The sequence below is a fragment of the Plectropomus leopardus genome, chromosome 3 (genome assembly GCF_008729295.1).
Source record: "Plectropomus leopardus isolate mb chromosome 3, YSFRI_Pleo_2.0, whole genome shotgun sequence".
NCBI lineage: Eukaryota > Metazoa > Chordata > Actinopteri > Perciformes > Serranidae > Plectropomus > Plectropomus leopardus.
In genome coordinates, this window is record NC_056465.1 from 4,303,080 (window position 1) to 4,326,976 (window position 23,897).

At 38.5% G+C, this 23,897-nt stretch overlaps 2 protein-coding genes across 2 annotated transcripts in view; one reads left to right on the plus strand and one right to left on the minus strand.

Moving 5' to 3' along the window:
* Positions 1–14,890, plus strand: part of niban1a (niban apoptosis regulator 1a) — a 54,760-nt gene extending 39,870 nt beyond the window's left edge. Inside the window, exons 7-14 of the mRNA XM_042513191.1 lie at positions 2,941–3,045; positions 3,404–3,566; positions 3,693–3,880; positions 5,462–5,608; positions 7,043–7,153; positions 9,946–10,053; positions 11,325–11,436; positions 11,525–14,890. Coding sequence (XP_042369125.1) covers positions 2,941–3,045; positions 3,404–3,566; positions 3,693–3,880; positions 5,462–5,608; positions 7,043–7,153; positions 9,946–10,053; positions 11,325–11,436; positions 11,525–12,822 — 2,232 coding nt within the window. The 3' untranslated portion in view covers positions 12,823–14,890. The remainder of the gene's footprint in view (positions 1–2,940; positions 3,046–3,403; positions 3,567–3,692; positions 3,881–5,461; positions 5,609–7,042; positions 7,154–9,945; positions 10,054–11,324; positions 11,437–11,524) is intronic.
* A 105-nt stretch (positions 14,891–14,995) lies between these two features.
* The window catches only part of kifap3a (kinesin-associated protein 3a), a 49,906-nt gene continuing 41,004 nt past the window's right edge, over positions 14,996–23,897 (minus strand). The window contains exon 20 of the mRNA XM_042513200.1: positions 14,996–17,571. Within this exon, the coding sequence (XP_042369134.1) occupies positions 17,472–17,571 (100 nt within the window). The 3' untranslated portion in view covers positions 14,996–17,471. The remainder of the gene's footprint in view (positions 17,572–23,897) is intronic.

Below are 23,897 nucleotides of genomic sequence, written 5' to 3' on the forward strand. Positions count from 1 at the left end.
AAGAAAAAATTGATTCGATTTTGGTGGTCAGAGGTCAGTGTGACATCACATCTGTCTCATTCTCATGTATGTATTAAGAAGGCTTGAGGGTGTCCTAAAATTTGGTATGAACGTCCACTTGGACTCATGAATGAAGGGATTAAAATTTGGTGGTGAAAGGTCAAGGTCAATTCACAAACCGTGTTTTTGTGACTCAAAAACTCAAGAATTCATACACTAATTATGACAGAATTCCACACAAATGTCCAATAGGATAAAATAATCCAGTGATGACATTTTATATCCAAAAGGTCAAAACTCAATTTCACTGATATCATATGTTTTGTGGCCATTATTGAACAGCATAACTCAGGATGAACTCCCACCTTGATATGTTGTGGATTGTGCATATTGTATATTATATATATATCGTATTGTTTTGTATTGTATTGTTTTGTATTGTACGCTGCACAGAGGCATACAACATTGAGGCGGTATTTCTAGTCATTTTTCTATGTTTTTACTCAGCCCTAAAACCGCATCATCTTTGTTTCCTTCCAAGTCTATAATTTGCTGCTGTTCAGAGACAAAACAACAGAAAAGCATCTCCTGTTGCCTGTTTCATGTATGATGAAAGGATACAGGGCGTGCACTAATCACAGTCATGGCTCATGTGCATCCTCTCACACCCTGCTTTAATCTTCCAGCAGCAGAGAAAAAAAAAAAGAGAAATTTTGTTCAGTCACTCTCCTCCTCACTCTTTTTCCCTCTTCTTCTTTCCCCGTGCTCTCTGCTCCGCTGCTGGGCTTCCTGCTCTTTTCCTCTGTACCCTTTAAAGCGGTGCAGGAAACCTCCCACATAATGTAAATGCTCCATTGTCTGCTCATATTGTGTGAAGTCACAGTTAGTCAGAGGTGAGGAAGTTGGATTTGCAGGAAGCACACAAACACACACACCAATTCAAGTCAAATTGTTTGAGCAATAAGTTAGACATTTCCTGTTTTCTCAAAGCGTGCTGTTCATAAACGTGTAGCAAAAATACATACCAAAGTACACATGCTTGCACTCACTCACCGGCCTTTTTTTTTTAATCTCGCACATAGCTCTCATCTGAAGCACACACACACACGCCCACGAGTCATAGCTGAGACATGAGAGGAATGAATGAAATGTTGGCAGTAGAAACAACATGAACAGTTTCACTGAGTTTAGTTACCACAGCTGCAGCACTGAGCACATGGACAGTCTCTCTTAACTTGTTCCAAATCTGTTTGTTAGCGCAACGAAAAACACGTTATAAATGGAAATGGTAAACTGTTGAGGTGGATCCTGAGAATCTATCTTGTGTTAAACTCCAGTTTTAAGACATTTGACCTCTGTCAAGTGCTGCTCACAGAGTGCATATTAATTGATGTTATCAAATCAAATAATAACCAGACTAACTTGTTTTTACCCCAAGGCCCCACAGTTGTTTAATCTTGCATTTTGAGACTGACAAAAATCAAAAAGTGATGGAATGTGGATATATTTTTTTTATACCTTCATGCCAGTGATAGACGCCGCCAAAGACATTATGCTTTGGGGATGTCTGTCCCTCCGCTCCTTGATTCCTTTGTTTCTTTGTCTCATTCTTGTGAACACAATATGTCAAGAATTTCTTGAGAGAACTTCTTCACATTTGGCACAAACATCCACTTGGACTCAGTAATAAACTGACTACATTTTGGTGCTCATAGGTCAAAGGTCAAGGTCACTGGGACCTGTCGGTCTCATTTTTGTGAATGTGATATCTCAAGAACACTTTGAAGGAATTTGACACAAACGTCCAATTAGTCTTAACAGTGATCTGATTACAATTTGTTGGTCAAGGGTCTAGCTCACTGTGACTGTGTTAATCTCATTTTCGTGAATGCAATATCTGAAGAAGGCAGTTGAGGAAGTTTCCACAGATTTGGCACAAACATCCACTGGGACTCAAGAATGAACTGATTAGAAACTGGTGGTTGAAGTTCAAAGGTCAAGGTTATTTTGATGTCATAAATATGTTTTTGGCCATAACTCAAGAATTTCACATTAATTTTCTTATAAAGTCCTATTAATGTCTTACAGGATAAAATGATTAAGTGATGACAATTTATATCTAAAAGGTCAAAGGTCAACTTCACTGTGACATTATGTTCTGCAAAAAAAAAAAACTGGTGACACTGATCTTTGGTGCCCTCCTTGAAACTGTGCTGATTGCAGAGATCTTCTGTGCCGTGGGCAGAAACATTTATGTGACGCATTCATGTTTTCACAGATATAGATGTAAACTGAAAGTGCAACTTGAATGTTGTGCAAAGGCATACAACTGTTCAGTGGTAATCTTAGTATGTAAGAAACATAAACAATTGTGATATGGATCCTTTAGATTTGTTTTTGTTTAGATAAGTGACCAAGATTCATTCTACGTAGGGGATTTCAAAGTGTATAAAGAAACTTGTCAAAAACTTGTGTGGTGTGGTGGACCAGCTTCATAATGGAGACTGTTTCTAAATGACGTCCAACCTACTGTAGCATTACTGTGCTGCAGTTTCTTGTTCTATAAACATGTATTTATTTCTAATAAGATAAAATAGGAGCCAATTTTTGGGTCCGGCTCTATTATAAAGTGCATTTTCTTCTAGTTTTAGGGCCTTTATATGCAAAAAATACTTGACTATTTATACTTACATTTAGTAAGGCTCATTTTCACTGTTAAATTTGTGTTGTTTTTATCCTTTCTTAGTGTTAGATTCTAGTGTCCTGTTTCATTGCTGCTTCTACCAGGGACCTGTGTATGTGGTTTGGTTCCCTCTCATGTACCTCATGTTTTAAAATGACATACAAATTTGGTAACCTGTAATATTTCACACAGTTTAAAGACTGAATGATTTGTTGAAAAAAAAAAAAACTAGTATCAGTCTGCTTGTGTGGTTGCAGGTGATGGCCAACGTGGTGATGGAGCAGCTGCTGCCGTCTCTTGAGAAAGACATGCTGCCTCGCCTCAAAGCCAAGAAGACGGAGAGGAAAAGAGTATGGTTCGCTGTGAGTCACACTTTTAAATATTATATCCGTTATAACTGATGCTGCTTCTGTTGTGTCCTCACCAATGCAGATGACAAGAAACTGTTTCATTTGCACATGAAAAGTATTTTAAACTTCATGTAAACGTACGTTTATTGAGACATTTAATGGAGTTTAATGGGCTCATGGATTTAACCCAGTTGCATGTGAAATGATACATTATGCATTCATGCTGTGGATATTCCCTGCAGTAAACCAAGGCTCTGCTGTAAATCTTAAATGGAGCAACTTTATTTAGTCAAGCAGTAAGAAATCATGAGAGCTGCTGATTTGGAAAACTTCTAAATGTGTGTTTAATTAATTCACCGTTCGTGCCCAGACGGTGGAAGCGGCGTACATCCTGATCCAGGAGCATCTGTTTGAGGGACTCTCAGCTCTAAAGGAGGAATGTCGATCATCAGTGCGGCAACAGGAGGTGCTCATCCACTCCGACATGGACCAGATCCTCAACTCCAGACAGGAGCTGGAGGAAAAAGTCCGAGGTAACTGATACTGACTTTTACTGCTGTGCTGTCAAACACAGGATGAGCTGCATTCCTCTGTGATAAATGTGGAGGAAAGTGGCTCTGGGTGGATGAGATCTGTGAGACTTTATTCTCCTCCTCTAGCCAAAGTAGCGGAGCCAGCAGAGAAGCTGTGCTCCGAGTCGGTCCAGCCGTACCTGGGCTCAGTCCTGGAGGAGCTGATGGAGCCGGTCAGCTCTGGTTTCCAGGAGGGACGGCAGCTGAGTGAAACCATGATGGATCAGGTGTGTCAGGACGTCCTGCAGCTCGCAGACAACGAGCAACTCAGAAAGGTTTGTTGTAACAAGAAATGAGTGACTACGCAGGTCGAATGAATGGAGAAACCATTATCTCATCCCTTCACATCAATATGCAGTTTTCTGTTGGCTGAATATTTCATTTTCCTCTATAAATAGGCAAATTTATGGGGCGACCTCTAGCTCACTGGGTAGAGTGTGTGCCCCATATGCCTCAGGCTTCTGCAGCGGCCCCCAAAAAATAATCTTTAAAAAAAAAATGTAGGCGAGTATATTATTCCATAAATATTCAATTGGAGGCTTAATCTGAACGTGTCAAACCTCCATGCAGGCGACCAGCAGGAGTAACAAAGAAAAACAAATCATATTCAAATGACTGATTTATGTTCTTTAAAAAACACTCCTGTTTACGCTCTAACAATATGGTATATCAAAAATACCACAGCATTAACTGACAGAAATCTAAAGTAAATCTCTGCCCAAAACAAATCGAAACAGTTACAGAGCTGAAATTATCAGCCGATTATTGATTATTGATGAAAAATTCCAGTTATTTGTCTTGTGTGATCTACAGGTGTCTATATGTATCAGACACTGAAATTTCTGCTTTTTTCAGACTTTTTCAGGGTAATTATTAACCAAGTTTAAGACTGATTTTTTGATAAATTGACTGGTTTTACCAAAAATAAATGAACAAATGATAAAAGAAATCAAATCAAATGTTCGTGGCAATTAGGACCTGAAAAATTCAAATTCAATTTAAAAATATTTAATGACTTATAAGGCTGAATATTTATAAAATTTAATTTAAGAAATGTTATGCCTTTTTAAGGACCAGCAGAGACCCTGGTGATGGTAACGTGAATATCTTTAGTTTTTAGACAGTTGGTTGAACAAAACAAGCTTTTTGACAATGGGTCACCTTTGGCTTTAGGAAACTGTAATTACCATTTTTCATTATTTTCTGACGTTCTACAGATCACATCGTGCTTACTAAGTGTATATATGTATTTTGTACATTTCATTACACGTAAACCTTTACTAAATTTTTATCATGTTATTTCATTCATCATTTCATTGCTAATGACTGTCTCTGTAACTGTTGTATACATGACAATCAATAACTTGAAAAGATTAGTTGAAAAAATAATTGCCAGATTCAAGTCAAGTCGTCTTTATTAAGAGACCTTACAGTCTAACAGCACACAACACAGTGTCCTTAGAACCAGATGAATTGATTATATTAATAATTGTGTGTTGCAGCACTTCAAAACTGTGGTGCAGTTGTCTCCACAGTGCTGCATGAGCTGATTTACAGCAGCTAAAGCTGGACAGTGTTGCTACAACTTTGCAACAACATTGCATCACGACTGTAAAGAAAACTGTGGAGGGGTCACAGAGAAAGAGGAAAACCTCTCTATTTATTCAGTATTTGAGGTCACCTCAGCTCCAGAACACAGCAGCTGCCTCCCTGGGTGCTCCTTTATTACTGACTGAAGTAGACAGAAGCATGTAATTTTAGTTCCTGTTGTTACACTAGCTTGACATTAATTTCAGCCTGATACAAAGATAATTTTAGCCTCCTAACCCCCTCCTCTCTCTCCCTTTCTTCCTCAGGGTCTTACTGACATGGCGAGACCGAACCTGCTGAGCTGCTACCAGAAAATCGGCTCCCTGCAGGAGAAACTGCAGCACCTGCAGCAGAGATTCGGTTTCTCCAACATCACAGGAGTGATCCAGAGCGCTCAGATTGACCTGCAGCAGGTACACACACGCACACGCGGACGCACACACGCACACACAAACACACACACACACACACACACACATACACACGGTGGAAAGTAACTAACTACATTTACTCAGGTATTGTACAGAAGTACAGATTTTGCTTGTGATCTCTTAAAAATTAGACTCACCAGTCAAGTTACAGTTATTGTTTACATCCATGTCTGATAAAACATGAATGCCTCACATACATTTTCATGAGATATTGTGTTCATGCAATGGATGCAAGGTCAAATTGACCTGGACCTTTGACGTCCAAGATTTAATCAATTCATTGTTAAGTCCAAGTGGACATTTGTGCCAAAGTTGAAGAAATTCCTTCAAGGTGTTCTTGAGATATCACATTCACAAGAATGGGACAGACAGACAACTCGAAAACATAAACACAACATGTGTGGCCTCAGCACTTTCAGATGTCTCTTAAGTTGTTTTCATTCCCACCAAAGAGACGCATCCCCTCTAAACTTATCATATGGTTTGATTTTAATGATCGATTTTATAATAACCTCATGCTTTACAAAAAAAGCAAATATTAAAAAAAAAAATCCAAAAACAGACCTTGGTTTCTTCATCTTTTCTTTCCAGTTTATGCATCTCATGACCCCTCAGATTTATGTGGGGACTCTTTGGAGGGGCCTGACCCCTATATTGGGAACCACTGGACTGACCTCACTGTATATTAAGTATATGTATATAGTATATTTAGTTATAATTAGCTCCAATTTGAGCAGCTACACCAGTCACACTGCTCCAACACTGAGGCATCATTAACAATCTAATATGTTACACAAAATCATATATCTGTCACGGGAAAAATTTTACTGCACAAAATGTACTTTTATCATTTTGAATTGAAAATAATTCTGCACTTTTATATCTGCTGCCTAAACTGCATGAATAAATTGCCTCTGTACCTGTGCTGCTGATACTTACATAAAAGTGATAATACTTCTGTACTTTCAAGTGAGATTATGGAAACATTACTTGTACTTGTAACACAATATTTTGCGTAGTTGTACTGAAACTTGTACTTTATAGACCTTGTACAGCACTGACACATTTTCTTTGACTTTGTCCTCCTTCAGACAGCTCAGCTCTCATATTTCTCCTCAGACAGATTTGGTGCAGGGATTTTTCTGACTGACTCATTTTATTAGCTGACATTTATGGCCCACTTGTGATTGTAATATATATTCCTTCAGTACATTGACTCTGCACTTCAGGGTTGAAAATAATGAAAAACTCAGTTGTGTGAACACATGATGAATCAGATGAATCTGCTGATGATATTTCACACTAATGGGATTTCCAGCTGCTTTTTTCCGCTCTGTATTTGGAGCATTAAACTACCGTCTGATCTCATCTCATCCCGTGTGTGTGTGTGTGTGTGTGTGTGTGTGTGTGTTTCAGCTGATTGGGAATGCAGCCTACACATTTGAGCAGCTGCTCAACAAAGCCATCCAGGACAACCCAGAAAACCCCGGCTCTGCCATCGAAAAAGCCAAACACAGAGTGCTCAAGGTCAGTTTTTGTTTCATTCTTTTGGGACTCTCTGCAGAGAGCACACAGTGGCAAAGTACCTCACAAAATACTATACCGTGACATCTTTTTCTGATTTAAATGACATAATATAGTATGACTTTAAAAAAATATTTTATGGCACACTATACTATGATTTTTTTCAGATTTTTATGACGTACTATACTATGAGCTTTTTTTAAAAAAAAAAAGTTTATGTCATACTGTACTATGGCTTTTAAGCAAAAAAATACTAGCTTTTTTTTATTTTTATGGCATGCTGTACTATTTTTTTTGTTCACTGTAAGACATATTGTAACGTTTTTTTTTTGCATTTTCATAACATGCTTTACATTGACACTCTTTTGCACTTTATGAATATATCGTGCTTATTTTTGCGTTCATAAGACACTGCATACTATGGCTTTTTTCTGCTGTCTTGCATTTTTAAGACATCCTATCTATTCTATGATTTTTTTTCTTGATTTTATGACATACTACAGTTTGACTTTTTTTAAAATTGCATTTGAAGACATACTGTTCTCTGACTTGTTTCAATTTTTAATGAATAATTATATTTACTTTTTAAAAATTACATACTATACTATGATTTTTTTTTCTCTGATCATATAACATACTACAGCATATTTTTTGTTGCAATTTTATGATGTATTATACTGTGACTTTTTTCTGTTTTTATGACATACTATACAATGATTTTTTTTTCATTTTTCAGACATTTTTACCTGATTTTTATTACTTACTATACTGTGCTTCTTTTTTTTTTTTTTTTTTTTACATTTTAATACACTATACTATGAACCTTTTTTTGCATTTTTTTAAAGACTTGCCATTGACATTAGTTTTACATTTTTATGATGTGTTTTTTTTATTCCTAGGACACTACATGATATGATTTTTGAAGATTTTTGTGACAAAGTGTACTATGACTTTTTAAAAATACTATGAAGACTTTCTTTCTTGCATTTCGTGCATATGATTTTTGTCCTGATTTTTATGACACAGTATAGCATGACTTATTTGCAGTTTTCAGACGTACTATACAATTACTTTTTTTCTGAATTTTAGGGCATACAATACTATGTGTTTTTGGGATGTTTATGACAGTATATTATGACTTTTTTCTTTTTTATTGCATGTTAAACTATGCTTCTTTTTTTTTACATGCTATGCATTGACATTCGTTTTGCATTTATATGACATATTATGAGGGTTTTTTGCATTCATAAAACACACTATATTTTGATGATATTTTTATAACATAGTACACAAGGACTTTTAAAATACTATACAAAGACTGTTTTTGCATTTTGATGATTTTGTTTTTGATTTTTGATGATGTGATTTTTTTTTAATTGAATTTTTGACATACCATAGTGTGACCTTATTATTATTGTTGTGATTATTTTTCATTGTACGATGTACTATACTATTTTCCATGATGTCTTCCACCTGATTTTTATGACATATTATACAATGACATTTTAGCATTTTTAATAAACACTTTACAATTTTTTTCTCACATTTTTATGACATACTACACTTTGATGTTCTTATGCATTTTTATGACAAACTAAACTATGACAGTTTTTATGACATACTATACATGCCTTTTTTTTTAGCAGCTGTATTGTGAACTATACAATATTATATAGTATATTTAGTAGCAGTATAGTGTAATAGTACAGTTTATAGTATATAATAATGTTCTTGTTGCATTTTTTTACATACTATACAATGACTTTTTTTGCATTTTTATTACATACTACACAATAAGGGTTTTTTTTGCATTCATAAACTGATTTCTGATTTTTATGACATAAGATACTATGCCATGGCTTTCTTCTTTTTTTTTTCATGACATATTATACTGGGTCAACTGGAGACAAAGTTTTTTTTATATATTATACATTTACATTTTTTTATACATTTCTTTTCATTTTCATTTTTTATACATTACATTTTTTTTTTGCATTTTTGTGACATTAGACATTATTTGAGATTTTTCACATTCATAAAACTATACTATAATGTTTTTGTCCAGATTTTTATGACACACTATACTATGACCTCTTTGTTGCATTTTATAGCATACAATACTGTGAATTTGTTTTGTTTTTGTATTTTATACAATTAGGTTCCCTTTGCATTTTTAAGACATTGGGGTTTTTTTTGCGTTTAGAAGAAATATCATAGTATGAATTTTTCCCTGCGTTGTTTAAATGACATATCATACTCTGACTTTTTTTGTAATTTTTATAGCAAATGATGTGTTGATGGAGTTTTATTTTTTCATTTTTAAGGCCAAACAATGCTTTTAATTTTTTCATACATACAGTCAGGGCTATTTTGCATTTTTAAGACATGTTAAACTATGAATTCTTTTTCTTTTTTTTTATTACATAGTATACTATGATGAAATGTTTTTGTTGTTCTTTTTTGCATATCTAAGGCATGCTTTAATATGATTTTTTGATTGATTTTTATTACTAAGTATACTATGGACTTTTATTTGCATTGTTAAAACATGCTTTGACTTTTTTTCCTTTCTTTTTTTACAAAGTACACTACAGTGTATACATAAAATAAATAAAATAAAATGAATAATTCGATTTTTTTTTAATACATACTATACTATGAGGTTTTTTGTGTTGCATTTTGTCACTTTAGGTGCTGATTTTGATGGTCTTATCTGTGAAAAGTAGTGGACAAATCTTCAAAGACCTTTGGAACATGAAGTGATGAGTCCTGTCTGTTCTTTGTGTGTCCTGCAGCAATATGATTATGACAGCAGCACAGTGAGGAAGAGGATCTCCAGGGAGGCTCTCGTCTCCATCACTCTGCCCTTCATCAAGAAGAACCTGGCCCCCACCTGCAAAACAGTGAGTCTCACACTCACAACACATCCTGTTTGTACCCTGAAGAAAGACTGAAATGCAACACTTTTGTTTTTGCTTCCATTTTTCACAGGTGTATGTTAAAGACCTAAGACTTTTTCTGCCCTCAATAAATATATTTTTTCAAATTTTGGTTCTAAATTGCTTTCCAAGATAACCCATTTACCTGACAGGTGTGGCATATCAAGATGCTGATTAAAAAGCATCATTGCAACACAGGTGTGCCTAGTCACAAAAAATGAGCAGTGACTCATGCCACCAGAGCTGTTACCTGTGAACTAGATGCTCATTTCACTACCATAAACCATCTGGAATGTTGTTAACATGAGTTTGGCAGTACATCCAACCAACAACCTCACAACTGCAATTTTCCAAGAAAACACTCTTGTGTGGAGCTTGTAAAGCAGGTAGCAGGGGCTTGTAGGTGAACACAAGCGACCAGCGGAGCAGAGCAGACGCAAATTAAGTCAAATTGGTCACATATAGTGGACATGCCTTGTTATAGTTGTGAAATGAACATTCAGTTAACACGCAAAAGCTCTAGTGGACATTCCTCAAGACTTGTAACAATAGGTGGGTTTCCATCAACCCTCAAATTGCGCACATTAAAATTGCAAATATGAAATATGCCTGATGGAAAGATGTCAATTTAAAAAAAACAACTCCCATTTATCATAAAAAAGGTTTTTGTGCTCGCAATTGGTGGTATTTCAGGCAATTGGTAAAAGCCATATTTCGCAAAACTGCAATGGATACACTTTTTTGGCTTTTCTAGGTCACATGATGCTATGGCTGTGTGCTTGTCAGTAGGAACTGGCTCCCTCATGATGCAGCAGGAGCTACAAGAGGTGTTATTGCATCACATAACTCTTCAAAAGTTGAGCGGATCACATCAGAAGTTTTGAATCCACAATTCCTCTGTGAAATCGTGGACTATCACCTCCCAGAAATCCCTCATATGTTGCTGCTCTCATGTATAAGAGGGCCACCTTTCCATTATCACTCACAAAACATGCCTATGTCGTCTTCGATTGGAAATAATGATGGCTAGTGCGGTGGCTGCAATAGAATTGCATTGTGGTAGTGTTATCACGAGAGAACAAGTCGCATAACATCACTCAGTGGAAATGCAGTCATCTTGCAGTTGTGTTTTATTGACATTTCAAAAATATTGCTTACGTTTTCAGCAGATCTGTCATGGAAATCTACTTAGTGACGAGTTTCAGAGGATGACTCATGCATGTTTCTCTGTACAGGAGCTTCAGAGTCTCCAGCAGTCCATCGATGGCGACCACTCCAACTTCATCCATGTTGACAACGTCTATGAAAACATCCTCCTGCAAATTCTGGACAAGGAGGTCACCAAAGGTATGATACAAAGATGACAGAACTCTGACTATCAGAACACACTGTGCCTCACAGAGACGCCTCTAATCCTTCCTGTGTTCTCCTGCAGTGGTGAAGGAGGCAGCCAGCCTGAAGAAGTACAACCTGTTCAATGACAGCAGAGACCTGCTGAGTCAGTCCAGCCGCTCCAGCCTCTCCTCCCCTCCTGTCTCCACTCCGGGAAGTCCCGCCATGGTTCTCGCCGCCCCCGCCAAAACCTCCGTTGAGCCCCAGCCCCCATCTCCACTCACGGTCAACGGTTTGTCGTCCAGCCCTGAGAAGGAGGAGCAGCAGGAGAAGGAGAACAGCGTGCTGCATAGTGAAACCACAACAGACGTGACCATCACTGAAACACCATTGGGGAAGGTTGAACAAAAAGATGCAGCTCAGAGTGTCGCCATCAGTCAGGAGGTGGAAGCACCAAAACCAGAGGTCGTCCAAACTGTGAAAGCAGACACTCCGGTTGCACTTGAGACTCCAGCTGTAGCAGACACAACCAACCAGAATGAGACACAGCAAGTTAATGTAGAAGCAGCTCCAGACACTGTGGTCCAAGAGGAAGCCATTTCTGTCAAAACAGAAACAGTCAGGATGGCTGCTGAGTCTCTGATACAGAGCGCAGACACTCCGAAAGAGGCGGAAATCAATTTGTCAGAAAGCCCGACTGTCGTAGAAAGCATAAAGACAGACGTAGAAGCAGCAGCAGCACAGACAGAAGCTCCTGTACCAAGTCCTGATCCTACTAATGATCCGGTTAACACTTCAGCAGAAAACACTGGTTCCCAAACTGAAGAGGAGACACACTTTCGCAGCTCTGAAATCAAGTTAGAGGCTCCCTCTAGTGGTCAAACGCCAGCACTCACACCTGCACAGATCAGCCTGGACCTCAAGCACCAGGAAGCAGAACCAGTCACCGTCTCAGACCCGAACTCCCTGGACGTGTCTGTAGGAAGCGAGTCGCCTCCATCGGATGTGGAGTCCATGGAGGGTGTGAAAACAACGCAGAGCAGCGAAGACGAAGTCTCAACGACCTCCGACGTCTTAGAGGATGAAACGACCATATCACCCGTGAGCTCAGATTATGCCAACGAGGACAAAACTGCAAGCAATGAGCCGTCTCCTTGGGCCCAGACAGAGGCTGTGAGCGGCGAGGTCGGTGGGGACATTGAGGCAGGTGCGAGCGTGGGGCCATCGGTGGAGGCAGCAGATGGTCAAAGCTCTCAGCTCGCCAAAGAGGAAACACCCCCCAGCCCAGAAGTGCAGCCCATTGACAGCATCAAGGAGATCCGTGACCTGGTGTCAGAGGTGATCGAGGTGGAGGAGCTGGTGCAGCGTTACCCAAGTGGAATTCCAAAACTGGAGGAATGAAGCATCATAAGTAGGATGTTCTACTGAAGGGAACCAAATGATTACCAGAACAGAACAGTCGCTCCCATCTGCACTGCCTCAAACTGACCTGGAGTTTTTTCCTCTCAGAGCAGAAAATGGAAAAGACTCCTGAGAAATTCACAAAAGCTTCCATGAACCCTTTTTTTAAACACATATGCATGAATTATGGTAAATTATTTATACTAATCATTTACACAAATCAATATATCAGCTGCGTCAGGTGTAGGAAACCACCAGGTCTGTTATTCAGTCACTAGATGTTTTTGTTTTAACACTACGATTATTTTAGCACCAAATTGCTTTAAAAAAAAACCTTGATGTGGAACTGTTTTATAAAGATTGTGAAGAAGTTTCTGGAAATTTCATTATGCTGGTAGATTCTAAATATATTTTAAAGGAATAGTTATACATTTTAAAAGTTTCACTTACATTCTTCCTGAGAGAAGAATGTGAGGATGGATATCAATCTCAGGTCTGTACATGAGCTGCAGTCAGGATGTAGCTTAGCTCAGCATGAAGAGTGACAGCAGCCTGGCTCACCCATACCTAAGTTCAGTGATAACATGCTGTAATATATGCTTCTTTAATCTCTACACAAACAGAAATGTAAAAAAAATATATACATAAGTAGCTTTTATAGGGAGCTAGATATTGAAACTATTTCTTGGTGAAGGCTTACAACTTTAAGAAAAAAAAAGGGGTGGTGGGGTGAACAACGACGATAACAGTAATTTATTTTTTTTTATATGCCTGTGTGTCCCTTCGTATAACTGTATCATCCCCTCTATAAGGGCCATTTACAAGGCAATAGTTATTGCATGGCCTTTCATTCAAAGAACAGCATTTTGGGGGTCCAAAGCGGAAACTTTTGAAATGGGGTTCAAGAGTGAAATTTTTTTATAATGCCATCCCTTCTGTCCCCATGTAAACTGGCAATGTGCACATGCGCGTTGTGTTTGTCTGTGGTGTATTACAAAGTTACAAAGCGTTACTGAACGGCCCAGCCGCAGAAATAGAAAATCTATTTGTGGCAGCAGATGTTTTAATGATGGCTGGCCACCACAAATAAATGTGTAGGAAACCCTGCACAGTATAAAAATGCAGCATTACAAGTAAAAGTCCTGCAGACATTAATTAACCGCAGCCAAATGTACTTTTAACAACCAGATTTCTCTGAAATGTGGTCAAATACAATGTATAAACTGGCAAAAATAAATACAGAATAATAAAATACTAGACAAAGTGAAGTAACTGTACTTACATATTTGAGACCACTTTGTTTTACAGATTAAACAAAGAAGATCCATGTTAATTAGTGACCAGTAGAGGTGTCATAAGGTGTATTATTGAACTTAAGACTGAACCAGTCTAGCTGTTTCACCCTGCTAATCTCAGCTCAACACGCCCTGAATCCTGCTCTGCCTTTAACAGATATGAGATTGATATCCATTTGAATGTCTCACTCTTTGGGGAAAAATAAATAAATAAATAAATAAATAATCACCCAAAATGTGGAACTGTTTCTGTAAACAGTCTACATGAGATAACCTCTTCAGTTGTGTCACAAAGTATTTTTTTAAATGAGTGAGTTTTAGATTGTTTAGAAATCACAATAATAGATATTATAATATATTGGACTACATTCAGTGGACCACTTCCAAATTCATGTAAAAGCTGGAATTCAGGCACATTTTTTCTCCTTAATGTGATTATTTTTGACCTACTGAAGGACTTTTTTCAACTAAAAAGGAAACTGAAGAAGTAGCTCATCAAAGTGCCTTTACAAGTGCCTCCACGTGTCTTACTTAACATGATGAAGGAAACCAGCCTCCGTCATGTGGATGCAGTTGCCGTAGAGACCGGTTTACAGTCTGAACACCTGTGCCTTTTATCTGTGTAGAGCCTCTGACACAGACATGGTTAGTAGGACAGTTTACAGTGTGAGTCCAGGGAACAACATTCCACCACTTACTGTCCACCAGATGAGTGTTTGTTAATGGAAACATTGTGTGGAAATATGAACAATAAAATAAGTCTATTAAACAAACATACCCTCGAATGATTTCTGTGTGAACTCCTCACTCTGGTTTCAATGTCGGGAAAACAACACAAACAATAAATGCTTTTATTTGCCAATAAAACAAATACATCATGAGGCTTCCATTATTTATTTATGCTCCACAACTTTTTCTTGTAACCAATCACAGACACAGCGTGCTGAGAAATATCAAAGAGCTGCGAGTAATCCAACATGTGTGACACATTAAATACTAAATACAGTTGGACTACGATAATATGCCTTCCATTTATTTGATATATTGCACCACAAAAAAAACCTATCTCATATTTCAGCGGGCCGGCAGAGCTCCAGGCACATCACGGACAAGATAAGGAATAAAAGTTCATTATTTTACATTTGTTCATATTTAAGACACATTTTTCAAGATAAGACAATAAAGGCAGTTAACATTTCTTCTTAAATTACATTCAAAAAAACAAAGATAAATGACATCCTAATCCAGCTCCTCAGTTTTCTTTTTTTCTCAAGTCTACTGCAGAGCTTCCAGTGAGAGACTGTTTGTGTGCAAAGGCAAAATAATGGTTCCTCTTTATTTTATGATCCATAATTTTCTAATTTTTTTCATGAGGTTTCCTTGAAAGAATTGTGCCATTTGGTACTTATTATAGAGTAAATAGAGATAATGCTTTGAGACAATTTAGCTTTGTCAGTTGTTTGGAGTTTTTAAGAGGTTATAACAAGGCCGTGGGTTTGCATACAGAACTGTCTCTGCAAATATTTGAGCGATCTCGTTCTCATTATCCTAAATCTAACAATTCTGTGTACGAAAAAAAAAAATGGACAAATTGCATATGGATTCAGTAAGGGACAGTGCAAAATGATCCTGTATTATGCCTGAACAGAAGTGTTTTCAGTTCGTTTCAGTATTCTACCTGATGAAGAGCAACACACAGCTGCTTAAACTTTGCCTCCTCCAGAGTCCCAAAGAGGAATCTGTTTCTGTCAGACCGTCTGCCACATCAGCAAAGCAGTAACAAATCGCACAGCGGACTATTGGGCAGCTATTCTTGCTGGAAACAATATGACTTTATTCTCATTAATGCACAAGTTCATGTTTGTATTATCACAACTTTTTTTCTCAAAATACTATAATAATATTATTTTAAGTTTTGAACGTGAGCAGAAGTCTTGCTAACTGTAATTCCCTTATAAGCAAAGTTCCAAGTTTACATTTATTAATGGAAACTGTATTCTACATGTTAAAATGTGTGCTTTCCTGTAGACAAATTTCATATTTGCAAATCTACTTGACTTACTGTGTGCTGTAAGATGACTCTCCGTGTTATACTAGCATTAACTGAAAGTAATTCAACTGAGAGACAGTTGATCACGGTGTCTATAGTTCCCCTACAATAAGAGTTATTATCATTAAACATTCTGGGAAATACTAAAGAAAATGCAGACCTGCAGCATAAACTGTGGGCAGGAACCCCTATCATGACCAAAGATAAATCTGAGAGGTCACAAGAGATTAAGTAGATATAATAGATGATGTTTTCTCTCATTTTGGACTTTTTCCTTTCAGATACTGGATACTTCCAAATTTTAAGCCTCTAAAAAAAAAAAAAAAAAAAAGCCGGTGACCGGGGCCACTTTTTCAATCATTGAAATATTATCTTTAAAGTCTGTTGATACTAAAAGTTTTCACATGAAGAGCCGAACCAACAACAAATGCATCTACTAATAAGTTATATATCTCCTTCGTCTGTCCAGAAACTCTTAAAATCCATCAATGAGGAACACTTTAAGCACTGAGTGACATTTTGCTTCATATCTATGAACACACACTGTATAATATTTTGACTCGATCTCACATAAAGCGTCCTGCTGCAACAAATATTCACTAGAGCCCCAAATGTCGATTAATTCGCTGCTGGAAATTGTCCCCAACAAATGCACTATTTTCTCCCGCTCTTTTGGTTTGGTAAAAACTACACTGAGGAGCTGTTTTAGGACATTACTAAGAAAACTGAAACAAAATATGTGTTCTGTAGTATCAAACTGGCCGTTTAAACCAGAGAAATCTGAGTGCACTTCAGTGTTAAATCTACAGCTGCCTAGTTTATCACAAAACTGAAAAAAACACTAAGCTTTGTTACACAACATGTTCCTGAATCAACTAAGCAAAGTTAAAATATTAACAAATTCATAGTCGAGGTAAAATGAAATCTAAGACTGACCGTAATTTATAGATGTGTAAGGGTTAAAGCTCTACATAAACTTCTATATTAATGAGTCACGTACTTTCACTTAGAGGATGATGCTTTCAGTTTCTTTTTGCAGGAGATTTCCCTGAATGAGTGTCAGCATATATTTAAATAAAACAGATTATTTATCAAGAAAAACAAGTGAAAACTTGTGATTGTTTGCCTCATTAACAGACTGAGTGATGGTTAACATCCATTTTTTTGCTGAGTGCAGAGAGATGCATAAAGAAAAGACAAGTGTTGAAACTATTGGTCCACAATCTAAATGCAGTTTTAGCAGCACGCTATGGACATCAGGGACACAACAGCTGTGCAGCATATATGTGTGAGGGGTTTTAGGTTTACCGGGGGGCAGTGTTGAAGTTGTAGAAAAACGGTTCATCGGGGCGGAAGCCGTAGGCGCTGACGGGCCGCTCTGCTGAGATGAACTGCTCAGACACACTGTCAAGACAAAAAAAGGAAAAATAATGTAAACAATCTGATACACAAAGACAGAATTACAAAAGCAAGAGATAAGGAGGAGACAAAAAAATGATGAGGAATCACAGAGTATACTTTTCTTTTTCATATAACCCACAATAGTCTTTATAAAACTATTGTCTATTTTTTTTATTGATCCCCGAGTGGAAATTATGGTTCCTTACAGTCGCTCTGATGCCAGCATAGAGAATTATCACAAGAATCACAAGTATATAAAAATAGAAATAGAAATACAGTAATTGTAAACAATCAACACTAGTATGAAAATATTTAAAGTAATGTATGTAAAGTATGCTCAGTATGTAGGTGTGTAAAAATGTAGAAATACAGTAATAGACAATTAGCACGAGTATGAATATTTAAAATATAATATGGATAAAGTGCTGAGTGTGTTACGTGTATAAAATATAAAATTGTGCCTTATGCGATGATAAAATGTATAAAACTAGTATGTAATATAAAAATATAAATATGTGTGCAATGTGACAATGAACAACAGAAATATACATAAGTAAGAATAAAAATAAGAATATATACAATAAGTGTAACATGTTACAAGTTGTTTTAAACCTCGACCTGACCATCAAAAGGTCGAGCAAAGTTACAGTGTTTCACTGAGACATGTTAGTAGGACGTGTTTTAGATAAAGCAATGCAGTTTAGAGGCTTCTGTTCCCAGGGAACCTCACACCTGCATCTTTTTAATCTCTAGCTGCCCTCCACACAGGATCAGCTGCCGCATAACACAGACAATAAATGATTATGACTGACATGTTACGCCTTTGTTATAGTTTAGAAAGTGCTGCTAATGCATATGTTTTATGTCATGCTAGAGGCGGATGCTTGTGTGTTAAACGTCACGGTCGTCATGCCTCCTTCGATTGCAGGATGCCGTGATGTTGTGATGCAGTGTATAATCGCACACTTGAGCAGAATGATGCCACAATTATTTGGTTCTGTGTGTGGTGGGGTTGTGGCCCTGTAGCACCATCTCTGTGTAAAAGTGGTTACTGACTCCAAATGACCTCACCAGACCAACATGGCAGAGGCAGTATTGGTAATATTTTTGCTTCTTTCTGTGCAGGTGGAGTAAGACGGGACGCATTCACATACTTTCTCTTCCTATAATAGTGAGCCTCCAGCTGTGTTTCATCTCTCTCCTGTTGAAAAAAGGGTAGTTATACGCACATCATGTAGATGCAAAAAAACTTCCATGAGGAAGAAGTTTATGCCTGCACACTTACTTGCAATTTTGCATTCTGATCTGACAAAGATCCAAGCAGGATGGAAACGTTTTCTCTCTTCTGTTTCAACTTGTATACGAAGCCAGCACAGTAGAGAAAGGGTCACACAGAGCCCTGACCTCAACCCAGTTCAAAACCTTTAATAAAAAATAAACTGGAACATCAACTGACTTGATCACCCAAAATCAGTGTTGGACCTCACCAATGCTCTTGTGCCTGAATGGGAGCAAGTCCCTGCAGCTGGACTCCAAACATCTGGAATAAAGACTGAAACCAGAAAACACCAGCACCACCAGCAGGTGGAGCTCTGACACCAGACATGTCTGTGGAAACCCCCCACCCCGGGGCCGACCAATCACTCAGTCACAGCACTGGGTGAAAGAAAAAAAACACTCATAAAAGTTAATGTAATATTCATCTGCCCTGGTGCAGGTGTTGGACATCCACAATGACTGTGTGAGTTACAGACTGCTAATAGCTGGAGGGGTAAACAGCAGAGCGGCCAAGCCATAAAAAACGGAGAGATGTCAAAACACAGCGCCGTGACGAGGGCGGAGGCTGACGGCCAAACCTAGAGGACCTGGCTGCCCTCCGCCCGGCTACAGGGGCCTGTAGCGGGGGATGATAAAAGGCCTGTATCTACACCGTATAAATCAGTTACTATGGGGATGTGGATACAGAGGGTGGGGGCTGATTTCACGCTCCATCTTCTGACCAGCTGCTGAGAGTTTGTATCTGGTGCTGGGGTCACCTCGTCGGGACAGAGTGGTTGATGGATAAACTGGGCTCTGATGGATGACACAGCGTCTCACACGTATCCCCGTCTTTCTCTCCCCTCTGCCCGGCCCGTCGTCCTCTCCCGGCCTTCTAAAATACGAGCTGTTTGCTTTGCCCCTGCAAGCGCCTATAATGACGTGTTGTTTTTAGCCAAATCACTTCCAGCGATCAGTTACACAGCTTGCAGCATATCCCCACCCGCTACCCCCTCCTCATCTCCTCCTCCTCTCTGTTTTGCCTTCACCCCCTGCCGCCTCCCTCCCTACCACCATCTCCTCTCCCTCCTCTCTGGGCAGAAATATGTCTTTTTCCTCTCCGCACGCTACGGCTGTCAGGGGGGATTTGAGAGCCAGGCTAAAGGAGGCTGGAGGAACACTGGAGCTCTGAGTCACACCATCCGCCTGCCTGCCTGCCTGCCTGCATGGCGGCCTGTGTCTACAGCTGACTGGTCACACCCCGGCCTGGACTTCAGGATCTGTGCTGGACTTGTACGAGTCCTGATGTCAGCCATTGTTTACGACTGGACAGCTGTAACGGTGAAAAAATAACACACTGTACAAAACATGTCTGAGCATATGCTAGGCTTTGATCAGGGGCAAATCATCCATCATGCACTACCGACTTTTCTTCTGTTAAGGTGTTTATTTATTTACATTAATTGCCTATAAAACATTTATATAGAAATAGGTGCATAAATTCAATTTTAAAGATATCAACTGGTTGGCTGGTACCAGAATAGGGTTGCAAATTGTAAGCACTTTCCTTAATGAATTATTGGTAAATATAATAAACATTTAACCGATTGTTTTTAATAAATAATAAAAACTTATTTCAAACAATAACAGATGTGGCTTTCCCCTAAATCTAAGCTCACAGCAACATGTTGCATATACTTTGATAGCTTTACATAGCCTATTGATTAATCGATTGCATTTCACATGTTGGATTACATTCCAAATGACTCATTAATCGATTGATGATTAATTGTTATTCCTAGTCCAGCCCTTTGAATCAGCCCACTCCAGCCAGTTGACTTTTGGTCTTGTATAGTGACATGAAACAGTAGTCTTTCAGATGCAAAAGAAATAGATCCAATGAGCATTGCTGAGAGACTAATCATTAGCCAATCAGCACCACGGGGGACAAGAAGACACTGCTATTGAGACTGCTCTACATCGACATGTCTTCTCTATATCCCCTGACATTCCAGTTTCTTGTTCTTGACTCTGCTTTACTCTTAAAACGCTGACAAATCCAGCATTTTGGCGTGGTGATACATTAGATGCAGGTGGATACATGGGTCTCTGGTGGCTAGTTAAGGAAAGTTGAAACCCCCTCCCCCACAGAAACAGGTTAGAGTGGAATGTTGGACTGAAGATGGACACTGAGTGAATGACCTGACAGTTCGTCTGATATCAGTGAAGTCACCTCAGGCCTTGGGAGTCCCTCCATTCTCGACTAAGGGGCCGTTTACACGGCAGCAGTTCTTGCATCAAATGTTGTTGCAGTTCAGCCTTTTGTTCACACAACAAGGTAAACGCAAACTTTTGAAACTGGCTTCAAGAGTGTAATCTTTTGAAAATGCCACCCTTTCTGTCACCATGTAAACTGGCAATCTGTGGATCTTGTGAGAACCGTGGATCTATTGGTGAGAACGGTGACTTCACGACACGGCCACACTAAGCACCTGGTGTTCTTCTATTGTGTCGTTATAAAGTTACAACGCCAACTACTGGCCTGGCATGAGTACTACCATGTTTTCAGTTGTTTTTACAGATCCGTGTACACAAGGATAATTTTCACAATGTTGTCATGTGAACACTGATTTTTTTTAAAGACACAAAGGAAAGAGTTTTTCGCTCATGTCTAAATATGGCCTTACTCTACAGGTTGTGAAAAATGGAACCACATCATGAGTCTTTCTTCTCAGATTATTTTATCTGAAAACTGTTAGGGGGGATAGGCAGGTGAATTATATCAGACCTGAAAAAGGAGAGATATAATAATAAAAATTTGGTGTAACTTAAGTGTGTTTTTTCTACTTTCCTATCCCGTTATTCATCTTGCAGCCTGTCAGATTTATATTGCGGGGGGTTGGTAAAAATGTCAGTTGTCTGACAGATTTAAACATCACTTGACTGCCAATAAATTTCAGTAGTGTTTTTTTTTAAAGCTTACAGGTGAGTGCTGCATATCCTCAACCATCAGGGGTATTCATCAGTTAGCTCAGGTTAAATCTAACAAATACTAATCTAACACTAATAATATAATGTTAATTGTAGCACTACACAAAAAGTCTGTGCATACTAATGTGTTTTTCTTTAAAAAAAATTAAGTTTAAGTTAAGTTTAAGTTTTATATATTTTAGATGTAAGTTTTGTTGTTTTTGGTGTTTTGTCAATCTGGAATTTTCTGTGATTTTTTGTTTGTTCTTCAGTAAAACAGTTAAGTCTTTTCACAACAAAGGCAATTAAAAAACTAATATTGTAAAACCTGCATGAATATTCGTTAAGCTCAGCAGGTCTGGAGACCAGAGACGACGCCTGACACAGTTTCTGATATTTCTCACTCTGAAACATGTAAATCAAACTGTCTGTCACCTTCCTCACCTCATGTGTGTCAGTGTGTGTTGTGACACGCCGACAAAATGAGCAGAGGGTGGGTGGGGGTCTCTGAGACAAGGCGCCTGGTGTTCCCACAAATGCCGGTTTGGCCCCAGAGGAGCGGCCGCAGGAGGCGGCGGGGACACGTCCCATCCCGCAGAGAACATTCCTTGCTGGTGAACAGGAAAGGGAATCAGGCCTTTTCCTCCTTTGGCGTGACCCTTTGCCCCCCCAGCATCTGTCTCTTCCAGGGCCCCCAGCCGGACCCCACTTTGATCTCTCACCGCTGTCACTGCTCAGGTTACAGCTAACCAACACGCCGACCCCGGTAAAGAACCAGGTCTCGGCCCCGCATCCTCCACAGTCCACACGTATCTCCACGTCTCACCTGACTGTGATGGCGTTCCTTCACTTCCTTCATTTTTACCTCAGTTATCTCCCCGGCGCCCGTCACGTCCTGACAGTCAGCCTTACTGACTCTATTGTTCACATGTTCACAGACACACACTGTCTGTCCATCACGCCTCTCTCTACTGGACATCATGCTGCTTTGCCTGACTAAAGCATTATTCACACCTGGACAATCTGTCCCTCTGTCCTCACACAGCAGCATTTGGCCCACTTATTCAGAGCAGGCCTTAATACTGAGACAAAATTTAGAGTTTACAAAATCTCATGTACATTTGACGTTATTTTGTTAAAGAGTCCTTCAATTTGATCATCAAGGACTTCATATTATGTGTAGAACTGGATGTCTTACAGCTGAACAAACTGTTTTAAATGTATAACACAGGTGGTAAGTGGTTAAGATACACTTCATAAAACTAAAACATCTCTGGGCTCCTGCCATACCACGTCTCTCTCCACTGAGTTTTTGTTCTGTCAATATACTATCATCAACTGCCCAATTACTATAAAAGCCCCAAAATTGGTTTGAAAAAAACTACCACCAAATACCACAACAAAATACTAAATATACTAGCAGGTAGAGGTAGTGCACAGTATAATGAACATTCAATGAATTTCCAATGGTTTAAATAGCATGTCATCAAAGTGGATAAAGGTGATGCTGGATTTCTGAGGCAGATTGTGATACAGATATAATGATGTATCGACCAAATGTTTTTTTCGTAGTTTTTTTTGTTTGTTTAAACATAAAACACGTGATAAACATTTTTGATAAAGATCACTGACATTCTTCACGAAAACGGCGCCAAAATATGTTAACTTCACACTTTACGATGAAAAAATAAACTTGTTAGTTGTGACAGTGACACTTTTTCTAAATGACCTTAATTATAAACTATATTTCTGCACTTGAAAGTCATCATAAAGACCACATGGACTGGATTTCTAAACACTTTACTGATAGCATTTTACAGTGTGCCTCACACTTATTCCAATGGTGGCAGTGGCCTCACTATTAACCAACAATTCCCTCAAGTGTCTTGGACTAGTGTCCTCTAACTATACACAAAAAAGGAATTCAATTCAATTTCAATTCAGTGTTATTTATAAAGCCCAATATCATAATCTGCCTCTGAGGACTTTACAGCACACAACATCCCTCTGTCCTAAAACCATCACAGCATATGAGAAAAAACTCCCCCTAAAAAGTCCTTTTAATGAAGAAAAAATGGAAAAACATCAAGAGGAGCAACTGA